This window comes from Chiloscyllium plagiosum, unplaced genomic scaffold, assembly GCF_037043375.1.
Source record: "Chiloscyllium plagiosum isolate Xiang-an unplaced genomic scaffold, Cpla_swu_hap1 HiC_scaffold_2, whole genome shotgun sequence".
Lineage (NCBI taxonomy): Eukaryota > Metazoa > Chordata > Chondrichthyes > Orectolobiformes > Hemiscylliidae > Chiloscyllium > Chiloscyllium plagiosum.
In genome coordinates this window covers 117,536,177-117,551,456 of record NW_028270140.1, presented here as the reverse complement: position 1 = coordinate 117,551,456, position 15,280 = coordinate 117,536,177, and the positions used below count along the sequence as shown (strand labels likewise).

At 36.5% G+C, this 15,280-nt stretch overlaps 1 protein-coding gene across 3 annotated transcripts in view; it reads right to left on the bottom strand.

Annotated features, from left to right (window-relative positions):
• tnpo1 (transportin 1) overlaps window positions 1-15,280 on the bottom strand; it is a 129,081-nt gene that overhangs the window by 20,822 nt on the left and 92,979 nt on the right. For all 3 annotated transcript variants that reach the window (XM_043707736.2, XM_043707728.2, XM_043707746.2), the window contains exons 16-22: window positions 12,546-12,653; window positions 10,866-11,024; window positions 10,693-10,780; window positions 10,454-10,552; window positions 6,828-6,923; window positions 2,957-3,032; window positions 1,819-1,918 (exon numbers count right to left, since the gene is read on the bottom strand). In XM_043707736.2, the coding sequence (XP_043563671.1) occupies window positions 1,819-1,918; window positions 2,957-3,032; window positions 6,828-6,923; window positions 10,454-10,552; window positions 10,693-10,780; window positions 10,866-11,024; window positions 12,546-12,653 (726 nt within the window). The remainder of the gene's footprint in view (window positions 1-1,818; window positions 1,919-2,956; window positions 3,033-6,827; window positions 6,924-10,453; window positions 10,553-10,692; window positions 10,781-10,865; window positions 11,025-12,545; window positions 12,654-15,280) is intronic.

The following is a 15,280-nucleotide window of genomic DNA, read 5'->3' as shown; positions in this document are numbered from 1 at the left end:
AAATAAATGGCATATTTGATCTTGGAACAGAAATGGAAAAAAATGCAGCATCACTATCCACGAACAGTACCACTGCCTCTGATGGTAATGGGTCAAGCTTTTACAGGTTGCAATTCGGTAATTAAGATAAACAGCAGCTTCTGATCTTCATCTTCTGCAGCAGTCATAGCTACAGGTTCAACTCTGGTTCTGCAGGTCAGAAGTGGCCAAAATGATGTCAACTTCAAATGCACCTTTCTTAGAAATTCCAATGGGTGTTACCTGGAGAAACAGAATTGCATGAGCTACATCTGTTTAAGCAATAAGGTACTTTTCACATTTATTGTAAAGATAAGAGATCTATAATATTTTAGCAGCTGAAAAGTCTTTCCAAATATTACTGTCATGCACATTTAGAAGACTATTATACAATATGTTGTAACCATAAAAGCAGAAGAAAACATAATTTAGACCACTTACCAGACTTAGCATTAGATTGATAGGAGTAGTATGGCCCTCATCTTCCACCTGGATTCCAGTTGCACCATAATTTCAGACTACAAGACATTTGGATATTCTGGTGTGCGGTGTAGGTGAATTTATTGTTATGTTGAAGGTTTTGCCATTCTTTCCATGGAATTTTTTTTCTTTTTCTGTACACTTCGACTTATAAACCTGCTTGATAATGTTGGTTTGGCTTATGTCTCTGTTATAAACAATGCTGAAGTGTCTTGGAATCATTACTTCATTTTATGTATCATGCAACCAGTAAAGTTCCATCTTCGAGGTATTGTCTTCTTTTCTGGTTTGTCAGAGGTTCCAACCATTGCCCCAACACGACTGAAGCAAAGCACTTAATCTGATCATGTACTCATTCCTGGTTAATTAGCGTGTCATGCTGGATATTAACTTACCTTGGATTGGTTGGATTATTGACAACCTGCATTAGAGGAGAGTAGGTGACCTAGTGGTATTAGCACTGGAGTATTAATCCAGAGATCCAGATAATGTTCTGGGTTTGAACCCACCATTTTGAAGTCAATAAAATTCTGAAATTGAAAGCCTAATAATGACATGAAACATTGTCAATCATAAGGAATAACCTATTTGGTTTACTGATGTCCTTTAGGGAAGAAAATTACCATCCTCATTTGGTCTCATCTCCATGTGATTCCAGACTCTCAGCAATATGGGTAACTCTGAACTGCCTGCTGAGTAATTAGAGATGGGCAATAAATGCTGGCCTAGCCAGCAACACCCACATCCCGTGAATGAAGAAAGAAAAGCCAAAAATAATTCAGTAAAAAAACTGACATGGTTATAATTCTAAGCAGTAATGACCTAAAAATCAATTTAAAATATTTCAATTTCCTCACCCTGCCCCTTTAACATTTTCATTGAAAAATCTCAAAAGAAAAGAATAAACCTGTTGAGTATTAAGCCAATAGGAACCCCAACATTTCAGGCAGTGACGTTTCTTGCACATGCCAAGCTATTAATCAAGTACTTTCTGCACAAACCAAAACAGTTCTTCACAAATACAGAACAGACCTTCACACAGAAACCAAAACAGAAATATTGCTTTAAGCAAGACCTTAATCATATAATTCAGTTCTCAACTAACATTCAAAAAAACTGCTGGTAAAATATATTGAAAAGTGCTATAATGCTTTCAATTATTCTAAAGATTTTAGAAAGCATTCCACTTCTTTTTGTTCAATAAAAAAGCCGTAGTTCAGCAAATCAAATGTAATAGCAGTATGTTAACTCCCATTTTTAATTTCGTTGTAATCATTATTACTAAAAAGGTTAGCACATTAACCAGTCTCAGCTTATCACCTGTACAACTCCTCCTGGATTGACACCAATCATACTGCAAATGCCACGGAAAGCAGAATCTTTTTCTTCATTATCCCTTATGTTTCGCAGGGAAGTACACCTGTTCAATAGTGTTTAAAAAAGGTCATGTATAAACGGAGGTTAAGTGCAGAACTGGATTTTAATGCACTATGCACTACACACAACAAAACTATAAATAGTATTTAATGGAATGTATATACCGCAGTTAATTTAGGTTTGTTTTTGCCCTCTTGGCAAATCTGACAGCAGTAATACAATTAATATTCAAACTTTGAACGTAAACTGGACAGTTTAATGTATTCCACGTAGATCAATATGGTTTCTGATAAGCTTTGTTATAAACAATATATTAATGTTTTCAATTTTATATTACAGGTGCTTTATTTTCATGAAATCTATGCATCAAGTATTATTTAAAATCAATGAATACGCACTGCCAAAATAAAAATTGAAAAGTGTATACATGTATTCTTTGTGACTTAATTATTCCATCAAACACTAAGTTCATTTTAGAAAGTACCTCAATTAACCCATCATTGCAACAATGCCTCCTTTGAAGTACAAGATTTTCAGTTATATAAGATTTACTTTAGGCATTCAATTTTAAAGAAGCAGCATGTGAAAGACAAATGACTGAATATAAGACAAGGTGGAACACAAGCCGGTATTCATACAAGCTGAATACAACAAAAGACTTCCACGGTTTGCAAGCAAAGTGTTTGACCTTAAAAGTTAAAAATTTCTGAACGTTTCTCAATCAATATAAGCTTAAAAGTTCTGTATTTCCATATTTTTTAAAAAGAAGATTTCTGCATGCAATTCTGATGAAAGTTTCTTTAATGCTTTTACGTTCATAACCAAGCCTCTCAACACAGCAAGCATGTGACAATCTTATCCCATGCATCAGTTAGTTGTTAGCCACAACATAAAATAAAAATACACACATAACAGTGCTACTGAAAAATCACAAACCTGATAGGACAAGATTAGTCACATGGTTGGCAATGGTTAAGGATTGTGAATTTGCAATCAACTGAAAACTATTGCTATAAGTGAGAAAGAGATAGAGAAAGAGTGAAGAGGAAAATGAATTAAATAAAGATTGAATAATACACACCAGGGTCTTATAAACTGCTGTAGCATGGGGGCCACCTCTTGAGGACAAACGTAACCAAGACGACCAATTGTTATTGCTACGGTAACGCAATCACGGTTATACACCACCAAACGCCAACCAAGACATGAGCAAATGAGGGGGAGGAGAAAAATAAAGAAAAAACAACAAATAACTCAGAAACAGAAATCAACAGAATCTGTGTATGATAACAAAATTAAGATCATCTTTTTAGGTTGATTATTAGATTAACTACCACCCACTGAAGGGAGGCAGGAGTTATGGTGCAATCTTTAAAAAAAAATAAAAAAAGTACGTTAAAAGAGGGAACACTCCCAAAACACACCTACATTTTAAACTAACCCTTCCAACTGAACAAAAATGCATCAAACTTAACAGCCCTTCTAATTCCTACAGGGTAGCAAACCAATTTTACTATTCAGGATTTCTTAATGTTAGTGCTAAATGTCAAGTTCTCTTCCCTATGCATAGTGCAGTATAACTACATGTTCAAACTCAAATTATGAAGCATATACCAAGAAAGGGCATCTGAGTACTCAGCAGTCTCTTGCATTATATTGTTTCTCTAAAATGACCAAACACAAGCAAAATCACTGTTAATGTCAAGTGACTGTACAGCTGTGCTCACCCCTCACTTTGTATGCTAATAAACCTAATTAATTTGAGCCAAGTACGGAAAATACAGAAGCACCTACTGATGCTTATCATGTAGTATATTTGAGAATTTTATACAATGCAAAATGCCAATTTATCCATCACAAGAAATCAAAGTCATTGAGATTTCTACACGGAGTTAGTAATTACAAAGGATGATGCTCCATGCATTCGTAAAATTATGAGTGGGAAATGAATACATTATTAGTGCCTTCAAAATAAGTATTATTCTCACTTATACAGTTATTAGTTACTAATAGCAGAAAGAAAACTAACAGCTTCCCTCAAAGCAGCAGAAACTTTCAGAACAGTGGCAAGTGGGACTAGATTGGGTTGGGATATCTGGTCGGCATGGACGGGTTGGGCCGAAGGGTCTGTTTCCGTGCTGTACATCTTTATGACTCTATAACAGAAATTCTTCCCTTAATTTAAATCAGCTAGTTTTCTTTTCAAAATACCTTGCAATATCCTCTTAGATATTTAAAAAAATCAGGTAATGTAAAACATGGAAACGAACAAGTGTTTTAGAAGTGTTCCTCTTTAAACTCACAAAAGGTTATCATTCAGAAAGAAAAAGTAATGGCTTAAGGATTACTCCAAGCTAACTACAAGGACGTTACAAAAATCCAGCAGATTCATATAAAGCAGAGGAGGGAAACCTATGTTCAAGAGACACAAACTATGCAACATTCTCATTAAAACAAGCATTCATGAACAATCTGATGAGACATGCAGAAAAGCAGATGAATGTTCATTCAAAAATAAAGTTCAGTGTAGGATATACTGATTAAACTGTACGATGTAGGCCAATTAACATGATATTTCTTGCAAGTTGTGTAACATGTAAGTTGCACACAAAATAATTTTTCATTTCAAATAGTGAACTAGCACAAAACTCTCCACTTTGTAACCAAATTGCTTAAATTATAAATATTTACATAAAATTTCTAATCATTGTCCAAAAATCCATTAACTATGGAAACTGCCCTTTATATTTATAGACTATTTTCTTTAAACACTTCGTTCAAGACCAGAGTCATGGGAAAATAAATAAGATTACAAAATTTCAAATTTGAAAAACAGCTGGAATTTTATTCTGTTCACAAAGCATAGATCTGAAAATGGCAGAAACAAATGCTGGAACAAATTTCAGCAGGTCAGGAGCATTTGTGGAAAGGAAACCTGCTAATACTTCAGGCTGGTGGCTATATGTCAGAAGTAGAAAAAGTTGAGATAGAACACATTGACCTGAAACATTTGCCTGTTTCCACTTCCAAATCCTGCCTGAGTCTGTTGGGTATTTCCAGCATTTTCTCTTTTTATTTCATATTTCCAGCCTCAGCAGTCTATTGTTTAATATCAGGCAGAGAAAGAAACAGCTAAGCAATCAGGTTGCCAAAGCACAAAGTAAGACTTTAAAACCACCTTTGGAACTGCATTAAGGCCACCTAAAATGTATACTTGAAATATTTTGGAAGTTTAAGACTGAATTAAGAAAGCACTGGCAGCTTCTATACATGATACTCAATGCGCAAGTGTCCCTGCATTGCAGAAAACCAGCAAGTTTCTTTTCGTATTCTAAGACAGCAGGTTGACACAAAATGTAATTCTTCAACCCTAAATCTAAATACAGCATATTTAGAAAATACAGTTGATCAGTTATCCTTCATTAAACGTGCAACATTTGTTCACATTTACTGTTGCTGTGCAGCACCTTGCTGCATATCTGCATCTACATTTGAAGATTCTAAATATTACTGAAATGCTGAGAAAGAGGAACAAGCTTATAAAGTATAAATGTCCTCATTTTAGGCACTCATTAACCAAAGTCATCAAAAGATACACTAAAGGGAGTCAAATGAACTCCATGTCAGTTGCAAGGTCTGTACATGTTTTAAAAAAAGATTCATTCGTAAGTACTGAACAATCCACAGGATTCTATGAATGAAATAAATATCATGTCTTTGTCAGAAAAGATATTATAGCTAACAATTATATTTTTATTCAATCATAAGAAGCAAACATCCCTTGGAGCCCCAGCAGTTGTTGCCCATTCCTGACTGCCCAGAAGGCAGCAGTGAGCTACCTTCTTGAACTGCTACAGTCCACATGGTGGAGATACACTGCTTTAGATAGGGATTCCAGGATTCTGATCAGTAACAGTAAAGGAGGTTGTGGTGTACTCGTGGATCTGCTGTCCTTGTCTTTCTGTGGTGAGACTGCACTTTGAAAGGTACTGTTGAAGGAGAAATGGATGATAGACCCTCAATTTTTGGCTTTTACTAACTCTCTATGCTGGCGACAGAGGGGCTGAAAATTTAAGCTCGTGGATTGGTTGATCACGCGGGCTACTTTGTTCTGGAGTGTGTTGAGCTTTGAGAATTGTGTTGGAACCACACTCATACAGGCAAGTGGAGGATTTTCCATCAAATCCTTGACCTGTAATACTTATTCTGCAGGAAAGTGGAGTTGAGGATTATTAGATTAGTCATGAACTCATTGAATGTAGAACAGACCGATGGGCTGAGTAGCCTATTTTTGCTCCTGTGTCAAACAGGTTCATTTTTAACAGTAAATATAATTCTTAATTAATTCAGCATTCTTAAACTGATTTGTTGCTAGCAATAGTTTCTCAAGGTAATTTAACAGACCGTGCATTTGACAGTGAATTGACAAGCTTGTTCCAATTATCAAACACTTACATGACTCAAAATCATGCAAACTAATAACTAGCTAAATATTTTTATTTTACTGAATTTCACTTTTAAGACTGAACTTCGTAAATCAAATATTTAGACAAAATATCCTTTTGTGATTTTGAAGTTTTGTAACTTTAGAAACCCAATATCATAAGTTTGTTCAGCATTTCTAAATTTGAGGCTCATAAAGACTCATTCCACTATGCAATGAATACAACAAACAGCACAAATTAAACATCATCCCATACTATGCAGACTCTCTCAAGATGGCAACCTGATAGGTAGAACCACTATCCTTGACGGGGGCCAGCAGCCTGATCTATAAGCTTAAATCAAGTAATTTGATTGAATTTATGTTGAATAAAATGTTTTTCAAACAGACCCATAATTTTCCTGTCAACGTCCAAATATAATACTTAAGGAGTTTAAATATTTATTTCATACATTCTTAAGCACAACACAACAAATTAAACATTCTACAAAATCAGTATTTAAATTACCTGTATTTTCCAGTAATGTTTTGGGTGTGTTAGGTCTATTAATGATATCCACCAGCCGGGGCAAGACCATTGGCACATAAGGCTGCATTTCAATGCCTAATGAAAAAGTAAAATTAGTGGAGTGAAGATGTTACCAGCTAAAGGCAGATCTTCACTCATTAAATTTTAAAATTCTACACTTTTTCAGCAAATTTAGATGCAAGCACTGTCTGAGTCCTTCAGGGTAGAATGCATAGAGCACACTTTTCCAAATGTCTTCGGTTAACATCAATTTCTTGAATCAAATCAGTAATCACATACAGCAGAGAATGGAAACCACCCAAATTCCTCACTGTGCAATGGTATGCATGCGAATTGAGGCTTAGCAAATGGCATGGTAATATTTTTACTCCAATTCGAAAACAGTATGTTATGCAATAACATTTTGTAGGATCTTTTTGTATATAAATGCATTACGTCCATTAATTTTTGCCTCTACCCAGATACCCTTTGTCCTTCCTGCTGGTTCCATATGCAGAAACACTGTCAACCATTGTGAATCTGTCTAATTGTATATTTTTGTTTTTGAAAATCAACAGATTCCAACATTTTCTTGAAGATTGGGATTTTGAAACCAGTTAGTCAATTTTCTTCTCCCTTTTTTGAATAGCAGTGGCATGTTTACTACCTTTAAATGTACAGAGGCCTTTCAGAATGTAGGAAACTTTGGACGGGCACAAGCAATGCACCTACTATCTAAGATATATCTTCTCTCTCTTATTCAGCCATTAGATGTATGAAAATTATTGGCATGAATTTCTTTAATTTCAGTAACTTTCAATACCTTCAGTTCCTCACTCTGATTAGATTCTGGTTTCACATTATTTCTGATTTAAGCCTTCTAAAAGGAAGGCACAAATTTGTTGACTACCTCTGCTTTTATTCAAGATGGTGGCAAAGAATCACAAATGCTTCATGCAATCATATACAGTGCCTTTAAATTTTTTTTAACGTTTTCCCTCAAATTCTCATAAGCTGATGTATTATTGCCACTAAACTGTGTCCCAATCTGTAATGCTCCGCTCATCTTTATGTAAATCATTACACCACTCTATGACTTTTCTCTCTTGACCCTTCACGCAATCTTTTTTATGCTTGAACCCTGTCTAGACCAAAACGGAACAAATGTCCTTAAGAATTCAGTAATTAAGTGGATTTAGTTTTACTCTTTATTAATAAAGTTAGGGTTCTCTTTAATAAAGGGTGCAGAAGTGGGGCCAACTGAAGTGCCCTGGCAGAAACCTGTCACAGGCATAATAGGGCAATGCTTTCCTCTGTGCTGCAACCATCCTGTAATTCTGTTCATCTCAACACAAACCTTTTGATTTGTTCTTTATCGCACGTCACTTTCTTCAAACCAGTTATGTTTCCAACACATCTCAGATCTGATGAAAAGTCATCGACCAGAAAATTGTTCCAGTACCCAAGAATCAAAACCTACTTCCCAGGCAAGCAAACAAACAAACAAACAAACAAACACAGTCTCCTCCATTTATTCATTTCACTGATCTGTTTATTCTAATTTGGAAGTGGCTTTGGTCAGAGTTAGAAAGAAGTACAGCGTTCAGTTTTGGACATGCCAGGATATAAAACACAGAAGTGGAAAGGTATATTTAAATCATTCTTTGGAATATGGAAGCCCGACAAGCCCGATATTTATTGCCTACTCCTAGCTGGCCTCAAGGTGACAGCAGTGGGTCTTCTTGAACTACTGCAATACACACTGAAAGTATAATAGTGCCATTAGTTAGGGAGTTTCAAGGCGATGAATCAGCAAAATTGAAGGAATGGTAACATATCCCCAAGTCAGTATCTTGTGATACACTATACCATCATATATCTGATCAACATGGTGAAGAAACTAAGACATCAGATGCTAAGATGAGTACTGCAAGATAGCTAGGCTGTGACCTGTTTTATTAGATACTGTATTGGTATGAGTGTTCCAGTTGCATTATTTGCAGTAAGGGTTACTTGATAACGTTGTTCACAACTCATCATCAATTTGTTCTTGCACTGGATTAGCATTCTTGCACAGTGTATAAAGAGCAATACCCCATAACTTCAGAATGCTATTAGTTATAGCTGTTGTGGAACAATTTAACTATGAGTACTGCTACTTATGGAGCCCAACTGTTTTTACCAAAGGACAGCTATTGCTGGGCACAGACGTTACATCCCATACACTCAGCAATCACCTGTTACAAACTGAACTGGTTAAAACAGGTAAACAATGTGCAGATACCAAGAAATCAGCCATCTGGCAATTCTCTGAAGATAGCTACAAAGGCTTCAGTTAAGCCATTTGTATCTACAATATGAACTCAGGTTTTGCTGAGCTGGGAAACTTCATGGAGCATGCTCCTCCTGTTCTTAACCGTTCACCACAATCAACAACTGGCAGAACTTTAATCTGTTCTATTGTACATGGGATCGTTTGGTTCTGTCCATAGCAATGATCCCTTTCAGTCGTACAGTTGCGTGGGGCTCTTGGTACCAACATCAGGGGTCCTCAGTACAGAAGGAAGTAGCTGCAGGACTGGGCTTCTGGAAGGTAGTAAGAACTAAATCAGGAGAATAATCAACTTGTCCAGGTGCTTGCCAATATTTTGCAGATTTGTTTATTGCGGCAAAGGGAAAAAGTTACCACAAATCCTCCAGCCCTGGCAACATCCATGTAAATCTTTTCTGAACCTTTTCAAGTTTTACAGCATCCTTCCGACAGGAGGGAGACCAGAATTGCACACAATATTCCAAAAGTGGCCTGACTAATGTCCAGTTGCAATATGACATCCCAATTCCTATATCAATGCTCTGACCAATAAAGGAAAACATATCAAACGCCTTCTTCACTATCCTATCTACCAGCAACTCCACTTTCAAGGAACTATGAATCTGCACTCCAAAGTCTCTTTGTTCAGCAACACGCCAGAGGACCTTAAGCCCTGCTAAGATATGCCTTTCAAAAATGCAACTCCTCACATCTATCTAAAATCAAACTCACTCTGTCACTTCTCGGTCCACTGCCGCATTGGATCAAGATCCTATTGTTTTGAGGTAACCTTCTTCACTGTCCACTACACCTCCAATTTTGGTGTCATCTGCAAACTTACTAACTTTACCTCCTAAGTTCACATCCAAATCATTTATATAAATGACAGAAGCAGTAGACCCAGTACCGAACTTGCGGCACACCACTGGTCACGGGCCTCCAGTCTAAAAAGCAACCCTCCACCACCAGCCCCTGCTTTCTACCTTCGAGCCAGTTCTGTATCCAAATGGCTAGTTCTCCCTGTATTCCAATGAGGTCTAACTTCACTAACCAGTCTACCAAGAGGAACCTTGTCGAACGCCTTATCAAATTCTTAAGCAAAAAATAAACATATGCACAGGTGAATACATGATGAAATGAAAAGGACAGGACAAGGAGGAATTTATTTTGGAATCTTCAAAACTAAGATGCATCACACATACAAAGTGCCTTTCATGATAAACTAGTCATTTATCAGGTGTTGAAAACATCTCTGGTTCTAAACATACATTTCTTACCAAGTTCATGGTTTGATGTACATCCATCAAATACTAACCCATCTGAATTGAGATCTCTCCAATTGCCCATGTAGCATTATTACAGACAGAAATAAATTCTGGGTTCAGATTAGTTCCAAGAACTGGCATGAAATCAGCTGTAATAAGAAACAAAGTTAAAGTTCTAATCGACGCCCAATTAAAAATATATACACAGAACAAAATATACATCCTCTAATTTATTTTCTTAGCTGTGAGATAGTAAGAGAAAGATGTGAACAAAGACAACATTGCATACCAATGCAAGGCTTCACATGTTGAAAGCACGCTTTTGTTAAATCACCCAATAAGGCAAATGAACTCTGTCGTACTTCGGGCATCTTATCCTATAATTAAAAGAAAAAAAATTGTTTGATTTCTTTTTGGATTAAGAAATAAAATATATTCGGTTTTAATAGAACATTTGCTTACCTGCATACACTGGTACATTAATGACAAAATATTGCTCCGTGCAACAAGCTGTTCAATACTTCCTCCAAGGCCTTCAGCCAGCCCACTTAGTAAATCAAGTGCCACAATCATAAAATCTTTATCCGGGGCCTCGCACTGATCAGGCTGGGAACCATGCAACTGTGATACAAGAACCAATGACATAAGCGAAGACCAATTTTAATCAAAATAATATTGTATTGATTTTATCTGCCTGAAACTAGGCGCTCTCAGATGATCTGTAGCTGAAGTCTGAATGTATCTCTAAATAATGATGAAATCATTATTCCATTGATCTAATCCTCTCTTCTATTCCTTGCAATTTTGGTGTTGTGCTGTGAGATGACCCATGGGCCTTCATGGGGGTTTGTTAAATTCAAAAAGGAAATAAAACAAATTTGAGCTGATAGATGGATATTTCCGGATTGTGACCATGAATCAACTATGTATGGTAAACCATATTCATTCAAAATTAATATTAGTGAACATTGGATAAAATAAACAGTTCATGGATTGATAAACAAACTGACAACTAAGTATGCTAAACTAAAGTCTGTAGAATTCATGCCAAAGATGACTTGTCTATCCAATTGGTTCGGCCTCTTCCCACCCATCTTTGTCTAACCCTATTAACAGAGCATTCTCTGTCACCTATTATTTAAATTTCTCTTAAATCAATTTTGCACTGTTCAACCTGTTACTGTCCTAACTAATGTTAGTATAGGCCAAGTCAGATCCCATGGTGAAAACTGGCTTGTTAGATCCTAACTTTTTTTAATCTGCATGTCAGTTACTGAATACATTCACAAGAGGCTTCCAGTGTACTTTTAGTATACCTTTACACGAAGAATAAACATTTATCAAACAAGAAAAACAAAGTGACTGGAAGTATATTGCAGACATCAGAAAAGAGTTCAAATTCACACTATTCCTTTTATCTGTCTCATTGTACCAATCAACATGCGCTGAACACTGGAGCAGCTGTGCATCGTGCAGCTTAGAAGGAACGCCGTTTATAAGTATCCCAAGCTGAAGAGCCACCACTATTTTCACATGAAAAAGCAGGTCTAGGCTGGTACAGTGTCAACTGCTTCCTTTCAATAAATTGCTCTGCAGTTGGTAAGTGCTTTTCCTCTCATTTGTCTCCCCCAAGACACTGAAAACAAGCTGCAAACTAAACCGCTACTTTAATTTCAGAGCAATGGCTCATGTTCCCCAAACTCAGTGTATAACATTCATTTTCTGGCATATATCACATTTATTGACTTCATTGATCATTCTGCCTTTATGTTATTGGACCCTTGTTGCTAAGCAACAGCCCAGTCCTTTCCCTTTATTTAATGTATGCAACTGTCTATATGAAGGGTTTAAAATCTTATCAAAAAGATAAATAAACACTAACCCACAAAAACATTCAAATAAAACTGAACCACGTCTGCCATCCAGCTTAAAACACACAAACTAGAAAATCTGAATTCAACTTCAAGGTGAACACTGCTCTTAACAACTCCGTGTAGTATCATATTTAACATTCTAACTCATCATTGGATAAAGAGACTGCTTATAACTTCTTGATTGGACTGATTGCAATCATCATTCTTATTAACATATAGCAAATCACTGTTCTTTAGGACAATTTAGATGTAGTAATAAAATACTTGCCATAGCTTGGGAAAGTGTCTTTTGGACTAGATTTACACAACGCTGGTATACGGGTTCACAGTATGGAAGAAAGCCAGACTGCAAGGCAGTGGCAACAGAAGACAGGCACTGTAATATACAACGTATTAGATTTAATAGAATGCTACATCTGAAAACTCAATTGAGAAAATGGAGCTTTTATTACATTACTGCAAAATTTATGACATATCTAAAACTGCTCTTATATCAACAGAATATCGATTTGTTGCAATTTAAATTTTGAAAGCAGGAGACAGCTTTAAAAGTAGAGGGACCGTGAATACATTTTAATGGCACCAGTATATTAAGGAAGGCTTAGCTTCAGAAACTGCCCATCCATTTGTACTTACATATCACTTGTAATTGTAAATAACAGTAACAGTTTCTAATGCGGATAACAATTTTTTTTTAAAAATCCACTGAATCAGTTGCTTAATGCCAGCTCCATCTACTGATGTTAATTTTATTCGCCTCCTTACTCCAACACCAGTTGACCATTTATTTATTTAAATTAGGTAAAATACAAGTGTAGATTACTGGTATCTAAGCAACAATGTGCTCAGACCTGCACTAGTCATTTATTTCAGAATTTAACCAACATAAAACTAACCAAAGACTAATCTAGAAAAAAGTGATGTTTATCTGGATAGGCCGCATATGCAAGGTCACTATTCTGCCTTAACGTTTAGAAATCTAATGAGAAACCTGCACTACAAAAATGATTCAAAGCACAGCAGCCGGATAAGAGCATTTGATTTCATACATATGAATCACGACGTTTAAAAAATAAATGCCTCCTTGCAACGTTCCCTCCAAATGGCACAGTTCTTAGTTACAGAGGGAACAGTGTCCACTTTTATTTGGCAGAAAACTCTGTGATAATTGCACTTCTCTTATTCTGATCTCTAAAGTACACAGCTGTAATTGTTCCATTAGTTGAGTGCAGATAAGGCAGATGAATGCACGGCTGGAAAGATGATGCTGGAGGGGGAACTTCAAACTCCTTGGACATTAGGACGGACTCTGGGGAAGATGGCACTGTATAAATCAGATGGGTTGCACTTAAACAGAACTGGGACTGAAGCCCTTCAGGGCACCGTGCTCATGCCTTAAGGCTTTAAGCTAACTTGGCAGGGGTGTGGGAATCGAGAGACAACATTAGAAGTAAATAGCATGGGCTCTCAAAATGCTCAAGGATACAACTAGCACCTGTATAGCAAGTGGTAAGATAATCGGTGAAGCTGGATTGAAGGAGAAAAAAAAAGTCAAAACAAGAGTTAAATGCACATATGTGTGAATGTATAGAGTATAGCCAATACAAATGCGAAGGTTGGGCATTTAAAGGCAGAGATTGTAATTTGGAATCATGCTGTTGTAACGGCCTTACTCAACTAAGGGCAAAACTGGTTATTAAATACTCCTAGGTATAAGTTGGTTATGAAAGATAGAAAAAGGAAAAGAAGGGGTAGCTGTGTTGGTTTTGGATATTGCAGTGCCAGAGAAGGAGGATGTCTCAGAGGGTTCAAGACAGGGGCAATTTGTGTAGAACTATGGAATAAAAAGGGTGCAATTACAATGTAGTCAAGGTAAAGGAGGTAGAAACTAACATTAGAGGTGTTGCTATGACAGGTGTAATGGAGAAATATAAATGAGGTTCAACAGCAATACCAAAAGGTTATGGGGGAAATGAAAAACCAAATGAGAAGGGCAACGGGGAATGATGAGAAAAGACCATCAGCAACATAAAAAAAAACATGTTTTCTATAAGCATATAAACAGTAGTGGTTAAAGGTGGAGTACAGCTGATCAGAGACCATAAAAGGGATTTACAGATGGAGGCTGGATCATGGCTGAGGTTATTAAATGAATACTTTGCAAATGTATTGACGACAGAGGATGCTGCCCAGGCCATGCTGACACAGGATGCGACTTCGTCACTAGAAGGGATCAAAATTAAGGAGAAAGATATATCGATTGTTCTATTCATTGGAAGAAGTAAAGATATGATTGGAAGACTGTTGACATTTAGAAGTTAACAACACACCAGGACTGGATGAGATGCAATCAAGGATTTAGAAGGAAGTGAGGATGGAAATTTCAAAGGTACTGGTCATGAGACTTCAGTCTTCCCTGAACTCTGAGGAAGTGCCAGAAGACTGGAGAATTGCCAACATTATGGCCTGTTTAATAAGATTGCAAGGATAACTCCAGTAATTAGTTTAACATGAAACTTTTGTAAACAATTATTTGGGATAGAATGGTCAAAGGTGAAAAGAGGTAGGCTCATTAGGAAGAAAGTCAGCATGGATTTCTGAAGAGGAAGGGATGTTTAACTCACTTGGAGTTTTATGAAGAGGTAACAGGAAGGTTTGATGATTTTAATGCTTTTGATGTAATATACATGGATTACCAGAAAACATTAGGTACAGTGCAACACAACAGACTTTAGTGTTATTTGTTGATAATAGTATAAAAGTGACAGTGACAACATGGATATTAAATCTGGTGAGTGATAGAAATGGAAAGCAAAGGTCAATGGATATTTTTCTAAACTCTAGGAAGGTTTGTAGTGGAGTTCTTCAGGGGTTGGTATTGGGAAGCTTGCTTTTCTTGATCTGGATCTTGGTGTGCAAGGGACAATTTCAATGTTTGCAGATGGCACCAAATGTGAAAGAATTGTAAACTAAAAAGGATAGTGTGGAATTCGGTGACAAGTT